This window comes from Pan troglodytes, chromosome 19 (assembly GCF_028858775.2).
Source record: "Pan troglodytes isolate AG18354 chromosome 19, NHGRI_mPanTro3-v2.0_pri, whole genome shotgun sequence".
Taxonomy (NCBI): domain Eukaryota; kingdom Metazoa; phylum Chordata; class Mammalia; order Primates; family Hominidae; genus Pan; species Pan troglodytes.
Genome location: NC_072417.2, coordinates 50,664,379 through 50,689,300, shown reverse-complemented (window position 1 = coordinate 50,689,300; position 24,922 = coordinate 50,664,379). Strand labels below are relative to the sequence as shown.

Sequence of the window (24,922 nt, the reverse complement as noted above, 5' to 3'; positions counted from 1 at the left end):
TTGGAGCCCCAGCTTGTACATTTGAAAGTCAGAACAATGATGTGCCTGCCTCCTGAAGCTGTCATCAGTACCTGTAGCTACTCAGGGCCTGGCCACAGTGAGCACCCAGGAAGTGGTGAATACACTTCCTGCTTCTACTGCAAGGCAATTCCCTGTGTCCTCCCTGGAACGTGCCGAGCTGCCTGTCCCCGCCAGAGTGCAGATGAGCAAGGCGACTGCTCAGCCCCAAAGTTTGCAGACAAAGCTTTTCATACTCCTTAAGTGGGTCACAGTGCATATGAAAAAATAATAAATACAGTGCACATGGTAGAAATACTGACTCACCGTTTTCCATTTCATGTGCATGTGTGCACTTGTGTGTGTGCTCATCATGGTGTGAATGTGGTGTTCCTTGTGGGCCTTGGTTGGATGAGTTTGTGAAACATGCTGTCTCAGGACCTCAGGTGTGGGGGGAAGTCAGGTTTCACCTTGAAATCCCCTTTCTGACCTTGAGATTTTGGGAGTAATTCTTTGCCCTAGGGGAAAGCCTTTGTTTCTTGGGTCTCTATTTTCTGGTCTGAATGAGGGATTGGGGGATAAAGGGAAGACTCCCACCCAGGTCTCACGTGCGACTGGTTCTGTAACAGCAGCTGCCTGGAAGGAAGGGCCTCCTGATGATAACGCCAAACAGCCTCTCACCATATTTCTGCTTACTTTCCTCTTGTTTCCCTCTGGCTCTTAGAAGCTTGCCTTCCCACACTCATGGGGTCAACAAGAAACAAAGGCCTGTTTTCCCAAAAGTGCTTCTGCTTGGGCCAGGGGTGTGGTGGAGAGTCCCCGGTTGGAGAGGCTGCTATAGCAGTATTATCCTAACCCAGGAAGGTCACTCTGCCCTCTGACAAGATGCCCTGGCTGCAGTGCACAGAGCTTCCAGCCTCCCGTGGGCCTGTGGACAGAGGACAGGCAGGAGGAGCAGGGTGTGCTCATCTCTTTGGAGAGAAGCCTTAGTCCTGTGTGCTCCTGCCTAAACAATCTGCAGCCTGTAGCAACTCTGCCCCTTAGCTGGGGTAGGGTGGAGCCCAGAAGAGGACCAGAGGCTCCAGATAGCTGGAGGGCTATGTGGGGGCTGAACCCATAACTTGGTGACATAGCAGAGTCGATGGCCTACAGAGGACCATCTCTTTTTTGGAAAATGAATCAAACAAAACTAGGTGAAGCTCAGCCTCCTAGGAAACCTGGATTCCTGACCTCTGGAGGTATAGAATTAGGGCAGGAAGCTCATCAGAGTTGGTTTGCTGACAGCGTTAGAGCTGAGGCGTTCCTTCTGGCTGGATTTGGGTTACAGCCTAGATATTTGCCCTTACTCTCGCAGCACAAGATTCAGGCCTACCCAGACACAGATGGTTGTGTCCTGCCCCCTAGGCAGAGGCAGAGGAGGGGACAGGTGCTGGCTGAGGGGCTCCCTGGAGCCATTGGTTGAGTCTGTTCAGTCTGGAAATGCTGCTGAGTGCAGAGCAGCAGGGGGACCAGCTCTGGAACCAGAGTGCCTGGGTTTGAATCCTGACATGGCTACTTCCTAGCATTGTGACCTTAAATCTAAATTACAGTTCTGCGTTGTTTAATGACAGGCACACATCCTGAGAAATGCATCCTTAGGCAGTTTGGTCCTTGTGTAAATATTCTAGAGTGCACTTACACAAAGTTAGACAGTACAGCTTACTGCACACCTAGGCTTTGTGGTAGAGCCTATTGCTGCGAAGCCATAAACCTGTACAGCATATACGGCAATATCACAAGCAGTTATAACACAGTGGCAAGTATTGATGTATCCAAACCTAGCAAAACATAGAGGGCGCTGTTGACTAACACCGTTGTGCGGTGCATGACTGCACTTAGCTTCTTAGCAGTCTGCTTCCTTGTCTGCGGGATGGGAGTGACAGTAGTGCCTGCCTCATAGTGTGTTCGGAATGTTCAGTGAGAGGACACAGGGGAAGAGTTTGCAGCAGTGCGTGGTATTCAAGGGCATGGGTGCAAACATGAGCACCATTGTGCCCTGCGCCTGTGCTGGTGCTGTCGTTGCTGCTTCCCCATCGGCAGCAGGGGAAGGGAACACTGCACTACTGAGACTTGGAGGGAGCTATTTTCTTTTTCTTTTTTTAAGTTCAGGGGTGCAAGTGCAGGTTTGTCACATAGGTAAAGTTGTGTCATGGAAGTTTGTTGTACAGATTATTTCATCACCCAGATATTAAGCCTAATACCCATTAGTTACTTTTCCTGATCTTCTCCCTCTTCCCACCCTCCCCACTCTGAAAGGCCCCAGTGTGTGTTGTTTCTCTCCATGTGTCTATATGTTCTCATCATTTAGCTCCCACTTACAAGTGAGAGCATGTGCTGTGTGGTTTTCTGTTCCTGTGTTCGTTTGCTAAAGATACTGGCCTCCAGCTCCATCCATGTCCCTGCAAAGGGTATTATCTCATTCTTTTTTATGGCTACATAGTATTCCATGGTGTATATATATCACATTTTCTTTCTCTGGTCTGTATCATTGATGGGCATTCCGTGTCTTTGCTATTGTGAATAGTGCTACAGTGAACATACATATGCATGTGTCTTTATAATAGAATGACTTATATTCCTTTGGGTATATACCCAGTAATGAGATTGCTGGATCAAATGGTATTTCTATCTTTAGGTCTTTGAGGAATTGCCACACTGTCTTCCACAATGGCTGAACTAATTTACACTCCCACCAGCAGTGTATAAGTGTTCCTTTCTCTCCACAATCGAAGGGAGCTATTTTTTGTTTTCATTTTGTTGCTTTTTGTTTATTTGTTTTGTTTTGTTTTGTTTTTGAGATGGAATCTCGCTCCATCACCCAGGCTGGAGTGCAGTGGCGCAATCTCGGCTCACTGCAAGCTCCGCCTCCCGGGTTCACGCCATTCTCCTGCCTCAGCCTCCCGAGTAGCTGGGACTATAGGCGACCACCACCACGCCCAGCTAATTTTTTGTATTTTTAGTAGAGACAGGGTTTCACCGTGTTAGCCAGGATGATCTCGATCTCCTGACCTCGTGATCTGCCCGTCTTGGCCTCCCAAAGTGCTGGGATTACAGGCATGAGCCACTGCGCCCGGCCAAAGGGAGGTATTTTATAGCAGGTCCTCAGTACGTACCTGGACCTGTCTTCCAAGAGTGCTGGTTAGAAGCAGTACATAAATACAATTTAAAAAGTTAGTCCCAAACCCTCATGCAGTGCTAGTGGGAATGTGAGATGGCACAGCCACTTTGGGAAATAGTCTGGCAGCTCCTCAGAGTTAAACATATAGTTTCCATATGACCCAGCACTTCTGCTCCTAGGTACACACCCAAGAGAAATGAGAGCACAGGAACACTGTACAGGAATGTGCACAGCAGCACTATACACAGTAGCCAAAAAATGGAAACAGTCCAAATGTCCATCAATGGATGAATGGATAAACAAAATGCGGTATAGCCACACAATGGAACGTTATTCAGCTGTAAAAAGTATTGAAAGACTGACACATGCTGCAATGCGGAGGAACCTTGAAAATATGCTAAATCCTTGAAAATATGCTAAATGGAAGCCAGATTTTTCCATTTATGCAAGGTATCCAGAAGAGATGCATCCACAGAGGCGGGAAGCAGGTTAGCAGTTGTTGAGGTGGGGACAGGTGTCAAAGGGGAGTGACTGCGAATGGCTTTTCAGGGGGAGATGGAAATGTTCTGCACTTGATTGCAGAACAGCTCTGTGAACATGATGCTAAAAGCCATTGAACTGTACACTTTAGGTAAATTGTATGTAAATTATATCTCAATAAAGCTGTTGTTAAAAAGAAAAGTTAGGCCAGGGGCGGTGGCTTCGCGCCTGTAATGCCAGCACTGTGGGAGGCTGAAGCAGGCGGATCAGTTGATGTCAGGAGTTTGAGACCAGCCTGGCCAACACGGTGAAACCCCGTCTCTACTAAAAATACAAAAATTACTATAAAATACAAAAATATAATACTAAAAATACAAAAATTAGCTGGGTGTGGTAGCATGCACCTGTAGTCCCAGCTAGTTGGGAGGCTGAGACAGGAGAATCCCTTGAACCCAGGGGATGGAGGTTGCAGTGAGCTGAGATCACACCACTGCACTCCAGCCTGGGCAACAGAGCGAGACTTCGTCTCAAAAAAAAAAAAAAAAAAAAAAAAAAAAAAAAGAAAGAAAAAGAAAACGAAAAGTTAATACCAGGATTAAATAAAAATGAGAACATCTGATTAAGAGCAGGAAGTTTTTTTTCCCTCCTCCATGGAAATAGATTGGGCTCTGGAGTTAAAATATTCCCTTCTTTGATAACGTATTTACCCCCATTTGCTCTCCTTTCTCTGTGTGTGATAGGGTTAGGTGATGCCCGCCTCACAGTAAGTAATATTGAAGAGGGCATGAAAGGGAGTGTAACTGTGAAATCTTGACACACAGGTAGTTAATACATGCTAATTTCCTTCAGTCCCGGCTCAGCTTGGTATGTTTTTGCCTTTTATTAATGCTTCTGAAATCCTTTTTGGAAGGAGGTAGAACCCTCACTTTGCACATGAGGAAACTGAGGCCCAGAGAGGTGGAGAGGTGGAAGGCATTGCTTCATACTCATTTGGTGAGGCTGAGACACAACCACGTTCAGCAGCAGAGCAGGGGCTTTGTTCAGCTGGGGGCCAAGTGCCCAAACAGTTACTGCGTAAGAGGGAAGAGTGGGCTTCAGGGACAGTGAGCAATTTGGTGACACTGAACCCTGGAACAGTGGCCTCAAAGTGGGGTCTGTGCCTCCAGGGGGCCGGTGGATGATCCCTTGAGAAGAAAACTTTGGAATTTCTGTTGATATATTCCATCTAACATATGTCTCTGTGTGTGTGTGTGCGCACGCATGCACACTCATAATAGACTGGCACCATGGTATGGATACACAGCTCATCCAGGGCCTGTACTGTCAGCAGTTTGAGACCACGGTCCCAAGGACCAGGGTGGGAGTCAAAGACCAGAGAGGAAGGGCCACCTTAGGAAAGCCCCTCTGCCTCCACAGTGGTTCCTTCAGGATGGCTTCTGACACTCTAGTAACGAGTGCACTGGCCACTTTACCATTTCATGTCATCCAGTCCTCACTGTGGTCCATGGAGTTTCCTCAGCAAACAAGAGAGTCCACCTCAGAGAGACAAGATGCCTTGTCTAGGGAGGTGGAGGTGGGGTGCGCTTTTGCATGGGGGTGTTGGGCTCAAGAGGGAAGTCAGAGCAACCCTTCATTTGCCCAGAGGGTTCAGACAGGCACCTGCACTATGCCAGGATGCCCAGGATGAGAATTTCTGTCAAATAAGAGTAAAGGGGCTGGAGCTGGAGAAAGGAGATTAGGAAAGCCAGGACCCCCACCTTGGGCAGGAAGGCCCACCTGTCCTGTGGCTGTGGCCATAGCACTCAGTGTGGGTCTCCCCAACCAGAAGGTGGCAGGGGCTTGGATCCAGGCTTCCTGGACTAACATAAAGATGGGGTCTGAGGCTGCCTCCTCTACCCTCTCCTTCTCAAGAAACACCCACTGCTTGGTTGCAGAGCAACCCTACCCATCTCCCTTTCCTGGCTCCTTCTCAAGGACCCTCCAAGAGTGTCTGGAAGAGACACCTGCGGGCCACTCCACTGATGGAGAGCACTGAGCTGGGCTTGAATGTGGCTCCTCCTCGTGTCCCCCCAGGGTCAGTGCTGAGGCAGGATGCCAGTGGTGTATGCTGAAAGGGTGAAGCCACTGAAGGAGGCTTCCCTGTGAGCCCAGCCTCCATCCCACCTGCTGTGTCACCTCCCTTCTGAGCTGGACCCACGGGGGATGGCTGAGTCCAGAGACCCCACAAGGAAAGGCTTCTTGGACCTGGACATTTGACCATGGAGAAAAGAGCCAGCAGCCATGTAGGCAAGGGCTCTGCAAAGCCAGCAGCCCCCGGGTCTGACTCTTGCAGGCAGGCATCAAGGGGTGTAGAAAGAGGTGGCAGGTAGGTCAGAGGAAGTAACAGGAAGATCACAGGAGCTTGAGGTGGAGGGACAAGGAGGTTGCACCTAACCTGTTTCTGAAAGGAAGAAGGTCGGGGTGTGGAGAGTGGTTGGTCTGAGCTCAGCATGGGCACCAGACCCAGCATCCTGCTCTTCAGACCAAGCCCCCATTGACTGTCAGCAAGGAGCTTGAGGCTGGATGGCCTCTGGGTGGGAAGGCAGCCCAACTGCAGGCCACCTCTCAGATGGATCAGAAGCATCTTCTGCTTCTTCAAGAATGAGAACAAGGAAATGGTGGGCTGTTGGGGGTGCTCAGTGGAGAAGCCAGCAGCTGTCCATTAGTGGGGTGGAGTCAGTGTGGAGTGTGTTAAGGACAGGGACACCCCTGGTGTGGTGGTAACCATGGCAACCCATCTGCTCTCCCAAAGCATCCTTACGTTGGGAGAGTAAGAAAGAGGCCAGAGGGTACGGGGCTAAACAAGTCATCTCCATAAAGGTCCTCTTGCTTAGCCCTTTGCCTCAGTAGGGATTTCTTAAAGGCATCCTTTCCTGCTTTTGGTTTTCTGTCCCTAATTTCAGTGTGTAACAGTTTTTGCTGTAAGAAAAAAAGTTACTGTTTGCCATGCCAGAGCTGGCGTGGCAGCCTTTGCTGGGCTCTGCTATGGCCCTGGGAAGGTGCCGTGGGCCAGGCTGCCGGGCGTGCTCCTTGGCCGCCTCTAAAGAAGGCACAGTGCACCCACCCCACAGCCTGCTCTCAAGGATGTGGCTTCTCTCTGGCCCCCTCCTTGCTTCTAAAAATAACCCTGCTATTTTGAAACTGCCTCCTCTGGAGCTTTTTCTTGCTTCTCTGTGGGATCAGCAGCCCTTCTGAGACCAGGATCTCGGCTGCCCCTGTCACCGCAGCTGTCCCCATCCTGTCCTCCCCTGCATATCCCCTCCAGTGCAAGTGGGATGTCGCTCTCCACGTAGGAGGGATGTTTAGCTGGGTGTCCTCTGGAGAAGGCCAGGCCTGTCCCCGTCCTCCCTGGGATGGGCACAAAGGAAGAGGAGCTGGGGCTGGAGTGAGGGAGAGCACTCCTAGAGGCCCCACAGGCTGGGAGGGTCAAGAATGGCCTGGGGCTGTGGGACGTCTGTGGCCCCATTGGCTGGCCTCTGGGTGACTCTCTGCCGCCTTCTTCCAGCCCACGACCCTTCCTCAGGGCACCATCAACATGAACCAGTGCACAGATGTGGTGGATGGGGAGGGCCGCACGGGCCAGAAGTTCTCCCTGTGTATTCTGACGCCTGAGAAGGAGCATTTCATCCGGGCAGAGACCAAGGAGATCGTCAGTGGGTGAGTATGCTGGCACTGTGGAACAAGGCACCACCACCTGCCACAGGGCCAACACCAGATGGGCCGCCTGCCCCTGTGGCAGTGTCGATGTTGTCTATTTCCCCGTGTGCCTCTATTCTTGGGCTCTGTCTCTGTTCTCAACACCGCTGTGTGCTGAGCACAGCAGAAATCAGGACATTCACCATTCCACCTGCAGCCTCTGGGGCCCCTCTTTGCTCTGGCCACCTTACCCTCCTCGGGCCTCCCCACCTTTGCACTCACCACACCCCCAACTCACCTGCCCCTCCACCTGGAAGGGGATCAGTCCCTGAAGCACATGACCTGGGCACGCCCTCCCCCAGTCTGGGGTGGCTGCTCCTCCTTCCAGGGCTGGTACTGGGCTCCACCACCTATGAAAGCGCCAGGTTATCTGCTGTGTCCACGTGTGTCTCTGTCAGTGGTGGTGGGGGTGGGAGGTGTCTCAGTCACATCCCCAGCACCTCACACCCAGGCCACTCTGCTGCCACTGCACAGATCGGTTTCTGTGAGTGGAGAGAATGGGTAAGTGTTTCACTCACCCAGGTCCCCTGAGAGTGGCGAACTGGCTCAGGCTGAGAGAGCCCACAGTCCAGGGGCCTGAGCGCAGTGCTGAGCCCAGGGCAGCATCTGCCTTCCCAGAGCTCCCAGTCTAGCAGGGAATTTCTTTGCTACCCACATGGCCTGGGCCATGGTGAAAAGCCGTACATAGTCCGTGCAGGTGAACAGGCTCATTAGGCCTGACAGGAGCTCACAAACTGGATCTCCGAGAATCCCTGTCTTGCTTAAGGCTGAGAAGGAGGCACATGAGTCTAAGAAGCTCTGGGAGAAAGTAAACCTGGGGCTTGCTGGGCCAGGCTGACTGTAGCAGTACAGAGTAGAGGGAATCAGGAATACGAAGCCCTTGAGTTTGAACACACAGATGACTCGGAGCACCAGCCTTGCTTTAGCCTCTCAGCTGCAGCCTGGCCAAGCCTGGTGAGTGAGCACAGCTGGAAGTCCAGGGCCACATGGCAAGGCGTCCAGGAGCCAGTGCTGGGTCCTGGGGGCGCTCTCTGCGGGGGTGTGCTCTCCCCTAGAGTCCTCCCCTGGAGAGAGGCAGGTTTGCATTTCTGAGCACCTGGAGCCGAGCTGGAGGAGCACTTCTGTCTCCCACAATCTTAATCCAGAACCATATGATCAAGAATGTCAAGGGCCTCTGAAGAACCCTCGTGGTACAGTCGAGGAGACCCAGGGCCTGGAGACGGGAGCCTGGCCAGGGGCACCTTCTGCACTTTCTGGCTCACACCTGTTTCTGCTGTTGGCCGGGCAGGACACAGCCGAGGCTTCCTCTGCCCAGGTGGCTTCCCTAGGAAACCCTCACCCTTTCCACAGGAGCTGGGTCCCAGGGAGGGTGTGGGTAACAGGTGGGATGGATGGGAGTCCTGGGTCTCCAGGGCAAGCTAGGGAGTGTCTGGAGCAGGGTTGGTTCTAGGACCAGCACATAGAGGTATGTGTTGTACCATGTGGTATTAGGAGAGGGTGATGTTTAGCATTTGGACTGCCTCCAGCAGGCAGCTTAAGTCCTGCCAGAGGTCCTCACTCCATCCCAAGCCCCTCTCCTGGGTCACTTCTCTGCTCTCTTCTGTTGCATATTCAGGCTTGCCATACCCATGCAGCTTGGGTAGACAAGATCGTTAATGGACCAAGGTACCGGGTGCACATGCCATCTGGGCCCCACGTGTGTGGTGGCTCAGTGGCGTATCCAGAGCCAGAATAAGCTGCCTGACGCTCTTCCCCTTCCCCTCGCCCTGGTTGTGGGCCACGTTAATTCGTATCCAACAGGCAGGTTCTCACGTGGCATAACCTCGTGATCCGCCCTCACCTTCCCACAAGCTGGGATGCTCAGCTGCGTGAGGGAGTCAGGCGTGGCCTGTGCACCCTGGGGACAAGTGCTTTTGCCTCCTTCTCCCATTCCTCTGTCTCCTGCCCTCGCTGACAGCCCCCTTCCTCTGCTCCCTCTCTTGCCTCCCTCTGTTTCCCATTATAACTCCTCTTCCCAGTAACCTCATCCCTAGGCTCTGGAGCGCCATTCTGGGTCTGAGCTCTCTGGTCACATCAAAGCTGGTCCCTAAGAAGGTGCAGACACTTCCACCAGGCAGCTGGGAGCTGGGTGGGTTGGGGGCATTCCCACCCAGTCTTCTTCCCAGGTCTTCTCTGCATAGCCCTGACAGCTGCGTGGGCTGCCGGGTCTCTCCTGGGCCTGGGTAGAGGAAGTTGGCAGCTCTTTCCAGTTCCCACTTCCAGGATTCTGGGCCACACTTTACATAGCTCTTTTAGACGAGGTGGGTTTGGGTAGGAGTTGGCAAGGGAGCTCCTCTGTGCTCTCAGCTGGGTGAAGTCTGGACTTCCCTTCTCCCTGCCCTGCCTTTTAACCTTACCCACTCCCCCGTTCTCACTCATCCGGGCTCTGCCGTCCCTATCTGGGGAGCCCCAGCACCTACCAGTCCCATATTCACACCCCTCTCCTCTCTTCTTGGGGTTTGTTTTGTTAACATTTATAACACATCTGGATGATGTTAGACACTTCCTATTGGGCTTCCTTGAGAAATCCAAGTGCAGAGGACACATTCCATCATCTGTTCCTGGACCCTGCATCTCTGCGACTCCAGCCACAGACTGCAGTCTGAACAGAGATTAAGATGCATAATGGGACTGAGGCCACATGAGACACCTGCTGTCCTGACTCCTCCCGAGTCCTAGGCTTGCTGGAGCCAGCCCAGGAGAGCTCAGCAGCTCCACGTAGTCAGCAGAGCACCTGCGGTGCAGCCTTCTCCCCTCCCCTCCAGGTTCCATCCTGCAAGGCCATTAGTCATTGCTGACTGATGGAACCTGGGCCAGTCTGCAGGGGCCTGGGGTACCTGGCAGGGTTCTGCACCTCCAGCATGCTCCACACCTTGGTGAAGTTTTAAGTGCAGCCTTCTGCAGGCACAGTACCTCAGAGTGGTCAGAAGAAGTGGCAGCTGCCATGGCAGACTGGAAAGGCAAACCTCTTTAATCCCATAGGGCTTGTGAACATCCCAGGTTGTATGAGCGAGGCCCTCTCCTGGGACCTCTGCTCCCAGCCAGCCTTGATGAGAAGTGTGACCAGGGAGGAGAGGGGCTCAGGACCCTCAGAAGGCCTGCCTGTCTGCTGGCTTTGCAGATAGTCACAGCCTCCTTTCTTGTTTTGGGGCCGTGGAGGAATGACCCACAGGACCTGTGGCTTGGATCTCTGGCATTGCAGGTGTTTATTCATTCTCTCAGCAAATCGAGCGTCACTGGCTGTGGGCTGAGCTGGGCTGAGGGTGGCCCCTCAGCTCTGTTGCTGTGGTTCCGTGCATTAAGCCTGGCCTCTGCCGCCACCACCTGTCAACAGCACACCCATCCTGAGGCTGTCTCAGAAGCCAGTGATTGTGACTGACCCTTCCTTTGTCTGTTTGTCCCTCCTTCCCTCCTTTCTTCATTTTCTCCTTCCCTCTCTTCCTGTCCTCCTCCCCTCCCTCACTCCTCCCCATCCTCTTCCTCTCTTCGCTCCTCTATCCCTTTTCCCCCTCCCCTCCTCTCCTCTCCACCTCAAATTAAAGAAATACCTCTGGGCACAGAAGACTCGAGCCCTTCTCCTGCCCCAGGCTCAGTGTGCTGCTGGGTGCTGCACCCGTGTGATCTCTAGCAGGATGTAGCAGTACAGCCCCCACCATCCCCAACCCTGGGCCCAGGCTGCCAGCAGGCCCAGCGTGGACCCTGGTGCTGAAAGAAGACCTGGAGCAGTGTCTTCTGAGGCTCCTTCCACTCTGGAGAGGACACTAGGGCTGCCCTTGCACAACCAAGCCCAGGGCTGGAGCTGGGGCTTCAGAGGCAGGACCTACACTGCCCTCCGCTCCTCCCACCCCCGTCCTCTAGCCCCCACAGGACTGGCAGGCAGCTCTGGCAAGGCAAGTGCTGTTGGTTCCTTTGTCTGTTGTAAAATTCTATATGGTGGAAGTAGTTGTGCCATGATCTGATCTAGCTCCTGATTTCAGAAATGAGAAGATTGAAGCTCCTAAGGGGCCAGGAGCCACCCAAGATTGTGCTGGGATGGTGGCAGAACCAGATCCAGAGTCGTCCTGCTGGCAGCGCCTGCTTTTGCTGTGTTCCCTTGCTACACCCCTGGTGTCTATCCAGAGTGAACTTGCCACACACAATCCCTGATGGGTCCCTGGGCAGCTCTGCCCAGCCTTCCTCAAAGCCAGGGTGCCCAGCACCCTCCCTCTGCAGGGACTGTGGGAGTTCAGCAACCCCCCACACCCTAGTCCCTCAAGAGTACCCATTGTGGGAACTTGACCAGCACAGCTCCTAGATTCTGGCCTCAGGGCCAGCACCTGCCTCTGTTGCCCTAAATGGGCACAGCTCGTCTGTACTCTCACCAAGCCCACTCTGGGAGAGCAGTGTTAGGGCAATTCCAGGCCCTGGAGACAGGGTCAGTAATGGAAGTTACACATCCTGTGCTCTGAGGCCATGGCCAGGCCAGGCCTCTCTGCCAGCACGGAGTCTGTGTCGTGTCCTGAGCCTGCTGTGGGTGTGGCAGGGTCATCGTCCAGGCTTGCTCTGTGGCACTTCTGGCCCTAGCATAGCAGTCTGTCACTGGGGACAATGCCCTGCTCTACTCCTGGACCACCTGGCAAGGGCCAGGGCTCCTAGTCCCCGAGTGCCAGGGTCTTACCTGGTACTTGTCTCCTTTTCTCTTCCCAGGTGGCTGGAGATGCTCATGGTCTATCCCCGGACCAACAAGCAGAATCAGAAGAAGAAACGGAAAGTGGAGCCCCCCACACCACAGGTAGGCAGTGGGTTTGCTAGGTGGCATCCCCTCAGTGGAGCCAGGGCTTGGGAAGAAGTGAGGGCTCCCTGAGGTTAGAGGGTGAGGACACAGTCAGGCCAGGGCTGAGGCAGTCACCAACTCTGCACATCCTTGCTTTGGGCTGCAATCTGCAAGATCCTCACTGAGCCACAGGGGAACCACAACAGGGACAGGGTGGCCTGCTAGTGTGCTCTGGGGCTGCCCAAGGGAAGTTTCCAGCCAGCTAGCAGTACACAGCTGTGACCCCTCCCCTCGCTATCCTGCTGGCAGCTGGGGAGGGGCAGCACGGGCAGCCTGCAGCCACAGTCAAAAGGACTCTGCACCCACAGATGGCCCTGCAGGCAGCCGGATGCAGTAGGATGGGGAGGAGAATTCTGGAGTGGTATGGCCCATAAGGAGCTCACAGGGGCCCTTGCTGCAACTCCCATGTGACCTGAGCAGGGCGTGGCTGACTGGGGTGGTCCCTCAAGGCCCAGTCCTTCCCCACAGGCCATGATCCTCCTTCCCTCCCTGGCCAGTGTGCAAGGCTTAGGGCATAGAAGGGTCCTACACCGCCTTACCACACTCCCCACTTTCCTGGGGCCATGGGGGAATGAGGTAACCTTTTTTGAGCCTCAGTTAATCAACTTGCAAAGCAGGCCTGTTGCTGCCTAATCGCCAAGATTGTTGTGAGCATGAAAGGAAGTTTTGGACCTATTATAGGTTCTCAGTAAATGTAATTCCTTTCCCTCTGTACCATACGCTACTCTTCCCAAGTCCTGAGGCTCATAGTCACCCGAGAGGGAGCAGGGTGGGGATGGGGGTCCCTTGGGCATCACAAGGCCAGAGGCCCACAGAAGTGAAGAGAGCCAGCCCACGGGCTACAGAAGTCAGGGGGCATGCACTGGTCTGGGTCCCTTTCTCTCCTCAGCCCCTTGGGCTGCCCTTGGATATACCTGCCCTGGGCTGCTGTATTGGCCCTCCTGCTGATGGAGTCAGCCTGGGCCACTCTCAGCCCATGGTCATCCACCCTCCATCCTGGGGTCAGGGAGGCAGGTGGGGGACACCCAAGCCAACATCTGCTGGAAAGGAGATGTCGCTAGCAAGAAGTCGGCGAAAAATACAGAGTGGTTCCTGGGACTGAAAATGGAGCTTCCTGCTGGGGAACAGCAGTTAATACGTAAATCCCCCAAAGCTTCCCAGTTGGAGAGAAACAAAAAAATCACAGGCAGAATAACAGCGTTTAGGGTTACACTGTGTTTCCATGGTGATGCCTTGGAAACAGTGCAGAAGCGGAGCTCCTGCCTCTAATAAGGTAACTCCAAGTGCAGAAGCCGCTCTCAGCCCAGTCCAGGGAACTTGCTTGCTCTCCCTCCCTCATGACACCCAGCTCCCCAAAACAGCTACCCATGACCAAGCTTCAACTTTTTTGTTGGTAGAAGGAGCCACATGATCCCAGGGTGGGTAGGTTACCCACTTCACTGAGGGTCTCTTAGAGTCTGGAGCACAGGGTTCCTAGCCTTCTGCACTCAGCCCCCTCCTAAGACAACCTTGCGGGGTCTCTCCTTTCTACCCTTTGGTCCCGAGAGCATCCCATTTGAGGATGCTTGTTTCCAGAAGCTTTGAATTGTAATCAGAGGCCATCTCTTTGTCAAGTCAGTCTTGTGGGGTGACGTGGGGGCACTGCAGAGGAGCAGCAGGGTCCATGGTTGAGATGGGATCTTTGGGCAGGCCTCCCCTCTGCATGCAGCCTGATGCTAAAGGCATTCTCATGGCCTAGGGTGGGGCTGGGGGTAAACCTCACACCTTCAGAGCACCTGGAGAGGCGAGAACCCAAGACCCTATACTTCTTTCTCCAATGGCCCAGTGTTGGCCCGGGAGAGTTTCAGATTGAACCAGTGGAGAGCTTGAAGCGTTGGCTGCCTGTTGTGCCCAGTAAGAATCAGCTTCTCCCCTTAAGGAACTCAGGTGGGACCTTCTGGAAGGTTCTGCTTCCAGAAGTTGGGGCCAAGGATCGCACTGCGGGAGCAGCAGACAGCCTTTCAGCTGAGGGCGGGAGTCTCAATAGAGTCTAGGCCTGGGAGAAGAGAAGGGCTTGGCCCTGACAAGAGTTTGCAAAGCCTGTGGCCTGAGAGGCGTGGGCTCCAGGCAATAAAGGAAAAAGCCTGGAGCAGAAGGAAACGATGACCCATGTAGGTGTGAAGGGCAGAAGGATGGAGATGGTTGGGAAGCCCAGAGCTGTGTTTCCAGCCAGGTGTGCAGGCCCCGGGTCTCCACTCCTCTGGTGGAGCTGAAGGAGGCCCGCTCCTCCATCTCCCAGCCCCCCAGGTTCTTCTGCTTTTCTCTGGCTTTCTTCTGAGTTCAGTGTGAGCCCAGCCAGCACCACCAGGCCCACATGTGTGTCTCCTTCCTTAAGAATTCTGTTTTTTACTGGGATGTCTACTGTCACCCCCACTCCAAGTTAGAATTCTTCCTTCCCGTTGGTTGCCATGCTCCGTGTTCCTGCTAGGGAAGTGGGGAGCCTTCTGAAACTGCTGCAGAGAGAGGCCCTGCTTGGCAAGCAAGGCTCTAGAGCAACTTGTGCTTTGGGGAAGCGCTGCTGCCGGGGTGGGCAGTTAGGGTGGTTCTGCCCTGGGTCTTCTTCCCAGGGCAGCACAGCTGCTGGTTTCCCATGGGTAAGCAGCCCAGGATGCTGTGCTTGGTGCAGGGACAGGTCATCCTGGGGCGGCATCCCCTTGGGTCATTGGAGCCCTTGGGAAACTTGTCAGGAGAAACCTTCACTGTTTGCTTCCGAGAAGCTGGCTTCTTCTGAGGGGAGCCTTCAGCCTGGGAGTCTGTCTGCTGGCAGCCCTAAGCTGAGTAGGTGGTCAGGTGTGCGTCCTGGGTCTGTGGGAAGAGCCTCCCTGCCTTTATCCTGTCCGTGAGGCCTGGAATCCTTGCAAAAGTGCCAACAGCTTTGGACCCAGAGCCCCACCCAAGGCAGTGCCCCACCACCCCATGGCCTTCCTGCTTCTGGAGCACATGGTGGAAACACTCAGACCCCCATGCTGCCCCTCACTGGCTGTGTGCGTGTGGGCCTGCTGCCTCTTCTGTCAGTGCCTGCGGCCTCCCTTGGGAGGTGGGTGGGTGAGACTGGATGTATGGATCCCAGCCAGGCTATTGATAAATAGTCTGGTGGTGATGCTGCATCTGCAAGTGTGCGCACATACATGCATATAAAGAACCTGTGTCATCTGCCAGCCTCTCCAAGGGCCCAAGCCAGAGAGAGACTAAGGTGGGTTTCTAAAAATGAGGCTTGGCCATCAGGATGGGAGTGGGAAGTGGGCACTTGTATATCATGCTCTTGTCTTTTGCGAGAGAGCTGAGATGTGCTTCACTTTTGGAGAGGGGCCAAAGCCATCCTGTTGGCAGCCCTCTGGGCAGCGTTGTTGGGGCCCAGGATGTGACCTGGCACTGCGGAGCAGCTGAGGATCACAGCCCTGCTGTTGTCTGGATTCTGTGTTTGCAGAGTCGAGTTAGGGTTCTCTGCCCAAGGACTGCCTCTGCATCTGCCTAAATGCCTGCCCCACAAACACTTCTCCCTCGGAGCAATACCACTTCCAGAACCTGGAGAGATTGGGGATTGACACCTTTTCTATCTGGGCTACTGGCTTGTATCTAGCTTTGTGTGTGAGCTTGTGAGTGTGAGAGAGCAAGCATGTGCACATGAATGTGTATATGCATTTGTGAATGTGTGCCTGTGTGCAGATTCAAGTGGGGTATTTGGTGTCTTTGTGTGTTCTGTCTGCTATAATAAAATACCACAGGCTAGTCAGCTTATAAATAATAGAAATTTTTCTCACAGCAGGCTAGTTAGTCCAAGATTAAAGTGCTAGTACTTTGGGTGTCTGGTGAGGGCCCCCTTGCTGGTCCTCACATGTTAGAAGGGGCAAGGCAGCTCTCTGAGGCCTCTTCTATGAAGGCACTAATCCTGTACATGAGGGCTCCACTCTCATGACCTAATCACCTCCTAAAGGCCCCACCTCCTGATACCATCACCTTGGGGGTTAGGATTTCAACACATGAGTTGTGGGGAGACACAGACATTGAAACCATAGCATTTAATTTGCATCTGACGACTCTTTCCTTCACATAGCATCTGGGCACTCCATTTTAGCTTCTTAGGGGCAAAAAGCAGAGGGTGGGTAAGGCCACAGGGCTGGCCCAGACTTGGGCGCTGTGAACTCGTTCTTGCATTCACTGTAAGGAGCTACAGATGATGCTGGACCTGTCTCGAGGGTGTGTTCTCTTTCCTCATTCTGTTCTGTCTCACCTTATTTGAGTCTTGGATGTCTAGGAATGACAGACTCCAAAGCAACTACTGTAGTCTCACTGTTTTGGGGCAGTATCTGAAGATTCCAGGCCCCTGACATTGTGTAGCTGGCCCGGGTGCCCCCTATAGCTAGGCAGCCAGGACCTGTGACCCAACCTGAGCTGTGTGCTCCTGCACCTTCACAGACACCACTTTCTCCTCCTCCAGGAGCCTGGGCCTGCCAAGGTGGCTGTTACCAGCAGCAGCAGCAGCAGCAGCAGCAGCATCCCCAGTGCTGAGAAAGTCCCCACCACCAAGTCCACACTCTGGCAGGAAGAAATGAGGACCAAGGACCAGCCAGATGGCAGCAGCCTGAGTCCAGCTCAGAGTCCCAGCCAGAGCCAGCCTCCTGCTGCCAGCTCCCTGCGGGAACCTGGGCTAGAGAGCAAAGAAGGTGAGCGGGGGCCAGGCTGGCTTGTATGCACGGGAATGGCCCTCCCTCCCATCAGAGCTGGCCCTGGGGATTCAGCCAAGGTCTGTAGAGCCCAGTCGCAAGCCTGGACCTCGATTCCCTTTGTCCATCAGCCCTGGGGGTAGCACCTGGCCTGGTATGTTCTGAGATTCCCGGGCTCCAGTCTTGGCCTTGCCCCTTCTAGCTCTTAAATCCCATCTTTAAAGGAGGAAGACAGCTCCTGTTCTGTCAGCCCCAGTTGCTTGTCAGGAGAATCAAAAACGTTTTGCAGCAGGGTCTGTGGATGGGAAGGCCTCTGTCACTGCACCATCGTGTTTCTGTGTGCATCCTGCCCCAAGAAGCTGCAGTCAGTCTCATCCCTCTCACCATCCGCATTCTGCCTGGGCCCCTGGCAGAAGGAGGGGAAGGGGTGCTGGGGAGGCAGCAGTTGGCATCCTCGTGCCCTATCTTTTAGCACTTTGGAATTACCTGAGCGGGAGCAGGTCTTCCATCTTTGTCTCTCTTGTTCCCAGGCTCTAGAGGGCTCTGTAAGACACAGGCTGGGTTTTCCCATCTGTATTTTGTCTAGATGGTTAAAAATAAGTGAGCAGCGGGGGCCAGCCCAGCTCGCTCTGTCTGCATCTTCTACATGCACTCTGGGTGGAAGGTGTCTGAATCTTCCTCTCAGGCCTATCCATTCAAAAATCTATTCACTCTGTCTCACTTCTGTAGAAGTCCCCTGCCCCTTCCCACCACCAGAATGCATTAAAAGACTGAAGGGGCCGGGCATGGTGGCTCACGCCTATAATCCCAGCACTTTGGGAGGCTGAGGCAGGTGGAACACCTGAGGTCAGGTGAACACCTGAGACCAGCCTGGCCAACATAGTGAAATCCCATCTCTGCTAAAAATACAAAAATTAGCCAGATGTGGGGGTGCACACCTGTAGTCCTAGCTACTTGGGAGGCTGAGGCAGGAGAATCACTTGAGCCCAGGAGGCAGAGGTTGCGGTGAGCTGAGATCACACCACTGCACTCTAGCCTGGCGACAGAGCGAGATTCCATCTCAAAAAAAAAAAAAAAAAAAAAAAAAGACTGAAGGGCTTGTTGTTGGCTGTCAGCTTCCCCCTTGATGTTGGTGAGAAGTGGTTGGTGGTGGGGGTCTTGCGTCCTGAGGTACAGATCTGATCTTCCAGCCAAGCCCCCAGACTAGAACTGCAGGGCCTGCCTGCCAGTCTGGCTGAGAGGCAGCCAGCTGCAGGGGAGAGATGGATGAGAGAAAAAAGCATGCACGAAATATTTCATTCCCATCCATGGTTCTTTCCGTCTCACTCTGCCCTTGAGTGGGCTGTGCTGGATGTTAGAGACGGGAGGTGGAGAAGGCCCCTGCTTGGATCCTACATGGGCTTTAAAAAAAAAAGTCCTCAAAGCAAAGCTGCCAGCAGGCTGAGTGCATCTCCTCCCTCCCACTGTCTCTTCCAGAGGAGAGCGCCATGAGTAGCGACCGCATGGACTGTGGCCGCAAAGTCCGGGTGGAGAGCGGCTACTTCTCTCTGGAGAAGACCAAACAGGACTTGAAGGCTGAAGAACAGCAGCTGCCCCCGCCGCTCTCCCCTCCCAGCCCCAGCACCCCCAACCACAGGTACAGTTGCCCCGAGTCGCCCTCCCGGGAGCTCGGTGGTCCTCTTCCTTCCCCAGGTCCTCGACTCCCCCACCAAATGGTCTGCAGCATCTCCCTCAGCTCCCTGGATGTGGCCAGCCAGCCACCTGCCTACGTGGACTCTGGCAGCACTAGGGGGCGGGGGACAGAGAGACTGGGGAGCGCCTTTGCCTTTAAAGCCAGCAGGCAATATGCCACCCTGGCCGACGTCCCTAAGGCCATCAGGATCAGCCACCGAGAAGCCTTCCAGGTGGAGAGAAGGCGGCTGGAGCGTAGAACTCGGGCCCGGAGCCCTGGCAGGGAGGAGGTGGCCCGTCTGTTTGGCAACGAGCGGAGGTAAGGAGCAGGTTAGAGGGTTGAACACCCAGGCCCACACACATGCACTTCCACCCACGCACATACACTCATACTCTCTGTTTCTCTCACATACAGTCCCCAAGCCTCCCTTGGCGGAGCATGCTTTCTGTTCAGAGCGTAGGGGGATTTTCCCTCTGGGCCCAGAACTCAGCTCTTGTAGCCAGAATGCAGAATTTCTGAGCATCAGAGGTCGACGCCAAGAATAGCAGTTTTCACATCAGTGCCTCCTAGGACTGGGACCTTAAGGTTCCCTGATGGGTTCTCAGCTGCCTGGTCCTTGTGGGGCTGGATCTTTTCCTCCTGGGCCATTTCTATTCTCTGAAGTGGCATGGAGGCAGGGAGTCCCTAGAGCTACATGTGGTGACAGAGGCGCTCCTCACCCTGGCAGTCCCAGGGTGGGCAAAGGGCACTGAGAGGTTCAGAGGCAGACAGGCATGCCCAGGAAGGTGGGGGCAGCACAGGTTCCTCTCTCAAGGACATGCTCCCTGGGGAGCCACAGCCCCAGGAAACCGAGGCAACCTGTGAAGCAGCTGAGCACCAAATAGCATTGCTTTTGCCCTCCAGGGGAGCATTGCTTTTTGCCCTCTAAGACTTCGACTGGCTGGAGAGAGAGAAAGTTTGGACATCCGGGCCTAGGGCAGGGACCAGGGGCACAGGTGCAGAACTTGACTGCTGCCTAAGAAGACGAGGGCCTATGCCCTGCCCTGCCCTTGTTCTCCAGAGTTTCCTGGAGAACTAGAGAAAGAGCTGGATGTCCTCTGAGGCCTCCAAGCCCAAATCCAGACGCAAGTGCCCAAGCACACCTTCAATCAGGCTTGCACCCCTGCATCTGTATACTGAGGCTTTGCCTTGACAGCAGGGTTCCTCAGCCCGGTTTATGGATAGACTTACAGACTTCTGGAGGTCCACGATGACCTGCCCCCTCAATAAAACAATTTCACAGTATTCTTCCCAGAAGAGAGTTAGGGTTAGGCACTCTTCTGGGAAGAAGACCCATAGTTTTCATTAGGTTCCCAAGGTTCACTGTCCAGAAAAGAGGTTCAAACCATAGTTCTGGAAGTCTTCTCAGAGTGTCCTCCCTTCCCCAGCCACAACCTGGAGCTCAGAGTTAGAGACGCTACCAGGAGGGACAGGTGAAGGCAGCCATGGGCTCCCGTGCCTCGAAGGGCAGGTGGAGGGAAGTGTCTTTACATTCTGCCCCCTTTTCTTCTGAGCACCCACCATTGGCTGACAGCCCACCCACTCTTCCAAACGTCCCAGATGAAAAGGCCTGTGAGCCTGCAGGTTAGTCTCCAGGATAAGGAAGCATCTCCCAGAGATACTGCTGGTGAGAGGAAAATGACACGTTGACTTCCTAGGGAAAGGAAGGGCAGCCAAGTGGTTCCCAGCCCCTGCCTAGTGCCCCAGGGTGCTCTGCTAAGCACTTGGCTGCTTTAATGTTTCATAGTAGCCTGATGAGGATCTGTTACTACCGCCCCCAGTTATAGATGTGAAAACTGAGGCTCAGGAGTAGGTGACTTCTCAACAATGGATAGCTGGTGCAGATCCCAGTGGGGCCTTAGCCGGGAAGTCCCTGCTCCCATCCTGTGATCCAGGACTGATGCCAAGGATGCTCTTTTAAGCAATTAAGAAAATATATAAGTAAAGGGTTTTGCTAGAGAGAGGAGGAGGCCAGTGGGTGGGCAGGGGAGGCTTCATGCTGGCTGGCAAGCAGGCTGTGTGTCGTGGTGGCTCCAGAGCAGGATCAGCTATGTCCTGGTTTAGCGCCAGACCACAGAATTAGCATTCAGCACACCTGCTTGGCTTGGCTTCTTCTCGGAGAGACTCCTTTTGAACTCGTTCTTGTCTCCTGTCGCCTGGGACAGGTGCAGTCTCTGGGGCTTTGTACTCTGCATGCACTGCCACACGGGAATGGGTTTTCACCTGGTGCTGGCCCCACCCCCCACCAGTTCTGCATACTAATACTGCAGCATCCCTTTCTCCTGACCCTGGTGACATCTGATTGGCTGCTGTCGCTTTCTGAGGCCTGCTCACTGGATCCCTAGTAGCCCACCCTGTGCTTGGTTGGATTCCTGTCCCCTGGTTGATTAGAGCAGAATCTCCAAATTGGCAAGAGATTATTGGCCACACCTACCTGAAATGGCAGCCACAATAGGTGTGCCCAGGAGCCAGACTGCTGGGACCACAGGGTTGGTTTTTTGACAAGCCACAGTCATCTAGGCAAGCCTATCTGAACCTGACCGGCTCTGGGCTTCGATGTGTCCGTTCCTCAGACTTCCAGAGTGTTTCTTGGATAGTGAGTCACCTCTGGCTGCTGAGTGGGGGAAGTTGTTTTCCTGGCTGGCCTGCTGGTGACTGGCAGCAAGGACAGCTCCCCATGTAGCCCTAACCCCCCTGCCCTCAGCACAGCGGTTAGTGCCCTGGGAACCCTGGAGCTGCAGGGTGCAGGCCCCGTTTTCTGTGCTGACCAGTAAGGTGCTTGCTGTCCCACCTGCAGCTTCCAGGGCACCAAGTAATAACTTTCCACCTCGCCCAGTAGATCAGGGCAGCCAGTGTGCGAGCCTGTGGTCTTACAGGATCTCCCCAGGCCCCCATGCAGAGCGACTGTAGCAAGTGCCTTTCCTCTTCTCCACCACGACTCCTCTGTCTGGATCCCCACAGTACCACGGCATGCGATTTGCATGAGGTTAAAGCCCAGCAGTTCCTCACTGCTTTCCTGGGGCTTTCTAGGCCCCAGTGTTGGGCAGAGGAGCCCTCATCCTGGAAGTGGCCTGTTGGTGAGCCTTGAATCTCACCAAGATCCCACCACAATCGCTTAAGTGTGGTGGACGCCTGGCTTGCACTTACCAAGCTTTCCCTGGGTGCCCTGGAACTCCAGCAGCTTCCTTAGCTTCCTGCTCTCACAATGCCGCGGCCTCTCCTGCTCCCCTACCCCAGCGCCTGCCTCCGCTGCCGGTTCTAGCAGGCTGGCCCGGCACAAGCTTCTTTCCTGAGGAAGACACTTTGTGTCTAAGCGCAGGGAGGAAGCTGAGCTGAGGAAGACACTTTGTGTCTAAGCGCAGGGAGGAAGCAGAGCCCGGGGCCCTCGCCCTCCTCTCTCTGGGGGTGAAGACGCCTTAGGCAGCCAGTTTTCCCTCGCCCTCCCTGAGAAGCAGCTGGCCTCTTGGGGGAGGTGGGGTCTCAGGAATTGATCTTGTTTCCTCTCTTCCTTGTGGAGATAATTAGGCTTCCAGGCTTGGGAGCCCTTCACCCACTTCCTCTGGGTTCTTATCCTCTTGTCCAGAGCAGCAGTGACACCCTCCCCGCCAGGTAACTTAGGTGCCCCTGGGAGAACAGGCCCGGCCCCGTGAGCTGAGCCTCAGCTGGTGCGTCCCCCACCTCTGACCCCACCAGGGTGACTTCTTGCAGCTGGAGGACAATCATGGTCTCTCTCCCTCTTCAGTGATTACCTTGGGTTTTTGCTTCTTTAATTCTTTGGATAATTTTGGTTCACCATTATTTGATTTGAAAAAGCAGCGCTCTTCCATGTATTCATTTCCCAGCCTTGTTTTCTTTCAGGTCTTGCCTCTGCGCTCTCCTGCTGTGCCGCTGGGTGGCGCTGCGCCTCCTCCACCCGCTTCGCCCCCATCTAAGCTCCGTCTCCGGCCGTAGACAGCCTGAGGAGGCCGCCAGCCCTTTCACATGAAATCAGCCTGCTTTGTTTTTGTTTTAATTTGGTCTTTGATTCCTTTTACTGTTGGCAGAAACAATGTTAATTCCTGGGCCTCTTCCTTGCTAAATTTTGGGGTGAGGGCTGCACTGTGATCCATGAGGGATGCAATGAGAATGGAGGCCGCCTTCCGTGGTGGTGGTTGCCTTTTGATCATGTCTGTGGCTCAGGAGAGGCTGCCGGGTGCCAAGCTGTGTGAATGCCGAGTGGGTCAACACCACAGAGCCTGCAGGGCCTCTAGCGCGGGGGCAGAGGGTAGGGGCAAGCGCAGGCCTGATGGGAGGGAGGGCCGTGGAGGGGTGCAGGCAGAGCTCAGGTCAGCTGAGCACGTGTCTAGACAACCTCGGTGCTGTGCAAGCCTGAGGGGAATCAGGCCCGGGCCAGGCCGGGCATGGGAGGAGTTGGCTCACTGCCACCTCACAGCTCACCTCACTGCCACCTCAGGGCCTCGTGTCCTCTCTTGCAGGAGGTCCCAGGTGATTGAAAAGTTTGAGGCCTTGGACATTGAGAAGGCAGAGCACATGGAGACCAATGCAGTGGGGCCCTCACCATCCAGCGACACACGCCAGGGCCGCAGCGAGAAGAGGGCGTTCCCTAGGAAGCGGGTGAGCTCCTGGGGCCGGGCAGCACCTCAGGGGTGGCTCGGGGGCGGGTCAGCATGCACGCCATGCGCCAAGTCCCCTCCACACAGGCCTGGGATGTGCTCCTGCCAGGCTTCTCTCCAACCACCTCCTCTGCATAGTGACTTCTCGAGAGCAGGCCTGTCTCCTGCAGCTTCATATCAGAGCCTTCTCCGTCTCTGCTGAAGGATATTCTCATGCATTTTAGATCCCAGATTTAATTAGGATCACTCTCTTCCTATCTGAGACAGCCCAGCAACAAGGCTGAATGTCACACCTTCCTAACTCTTTCTTTCAGTACAACTACACCCCTCATTTCTCCACTCAACCCAAGGTAGACTCGGCTTCTGAAATCCTCCTGGGCACCCGCCTGCTGCTTTTGTAGCCGGCCAAGTCTAAGCTCATCTTCTCCTGGCTTCTCTCTTGTTCACAAGGTGCCTAGTGCCTACTGTCTGGCCCACAGCTTGCCACCTGCCACCACAGAGCCCACGGCTCTTCCTTCTGTGACCCAGAGAAGCTGGAGGATGGGGTGGGGCCAGGAAAGTGACAGTGACTGGGAATCCAAAAGAAAAGGCTGCTCTATCAACCAGGGCATCTCAGGACCCGGGTCCTGTCCTGGCCCTGCTGCAGACTTGCTATGGGGGCTAGGCAGATCACTGCCCCTCGCCAGGAGCAAGGCCCTGGCGGCTCTTGGAGGGGTGGACAGCACCAGCTCGTCCCTCACATGCCCACATTGCCCTGGGCTGCACTGACCAGCGGCTGCTCTCTGCCACAGGACTTCACCAATGAAGCCCCCCCAGCTCCTCTCCCAGACGCCTCGGCTTCCCCCCTGTCTCCACACCGAAGAGCCAAGTCACTGGACAGGAGGTCCACGGAGCCCTCCGTGACGGTGAGCCCAGGCGCCGCGTCCTCCGGAGGCCGTGCTCCTCTGCTTCTGGTCACTCTGAGGCGCTGTCTGTTTCTGTCTATGCATCCATGCCAGCTGTCCCTCTGTGCACAGGCCCTCGTGTCCGTGAGCACCCCCACCCACCGACCCACAGGCCGTCGAACACAGATTCTGTTTCTTCCCTTTTCTGGTCCCAGCAGAACCAAGGGCTCCATGGCATCCTGAGCTCTGGGAGGAGGCCCTGCGGAGGAGGCCACCTCGGCCAGGCAGACTCCCGACTCTAGGCGGCAGGGCTGCAGCAGGGACCCTCCGCTCCTCTGGCTTTGGGCATTGCTTTTTGTGGCACTTCGGAGGCAGAGGCCACGTCTTGCTAGAGCTTGTCTCGTTCTCCGTGTCATGCCTCAAGTGGAAGAGCAGGCCTTGCACCAGGTTCTCCATGGGCCTCAGAGCTATGACAACAGAGGTGCGGAAGGAGTGGTCAGGGTACAGGAGCAAGGCCAACTCAGCATGCTGACCCAGCTCCTACCCGCTCTGTCTTCAGCCTCCAGGGGAGCCTGGGTCCTGCTCACTGCCTCTTGTCTCCTCCTTGCTGCCTGCACAGCAGCTCACCATGGGCCTCCGGCCTGCCCCAGGGCTTGGGGGCTGCCAACCACAGATTGATGTGTAACATGGAGTGTGAGGAGGAGTAAGGTTTGGGTTTTTCCTTCAGTCTGGGTTTTGCTTCAGGTGTCTTGAACAAAACTCCTTGTTTCTCTGTTAACTTAGCTGGGAG

General features: G+C 54.8%; 1 protein-coding gene across 13 annotated transcripts in view; it reads left to right on the top strand.

The window, feature by feature from the left end:
• Positions 1–24,922, top strand: part of MPRIP (myosin phosphatase Rho interacting protein) — a 175,583-nt gene that overhangs the window by 77,044 nt on the left and 73,617 nt on the right. For 9 of the 13 annotated variants that reach the window (XM_063799700.1, XM_063799696.1, XM_063799702.1 and 6 more), the window contains 6 exons: positions 7,179–7,330; positions 12,095–12,179; positions 16,699–16,924; positions 18,401–18,914; positions 23,111–23,249; positions 24,040–24,153. In XM_063799700.1, coding sequence (XP_063655770.1) covers positions 7,179–7,330; positions 12,095–12,179; positions 16,699–16,924; positions 18,401–18,914; positions 23,111–23,249; positions 24,040–24,153 — 1,230 coding nt within the window. The remainder of the gene's footprint in view (positions 1–7,178; positions 7,331–12,094; positions 12,180–16,698; positions 16,925–18,400; positions 18,915–23,110; positions 23,250–24,039; positions 24,154–24,922) is intronic. The other 4 variants (XM_063799703.1, XM_024350457.3, XM_024350458.3 and 1 more) reach the window with 2 other exon arrangements.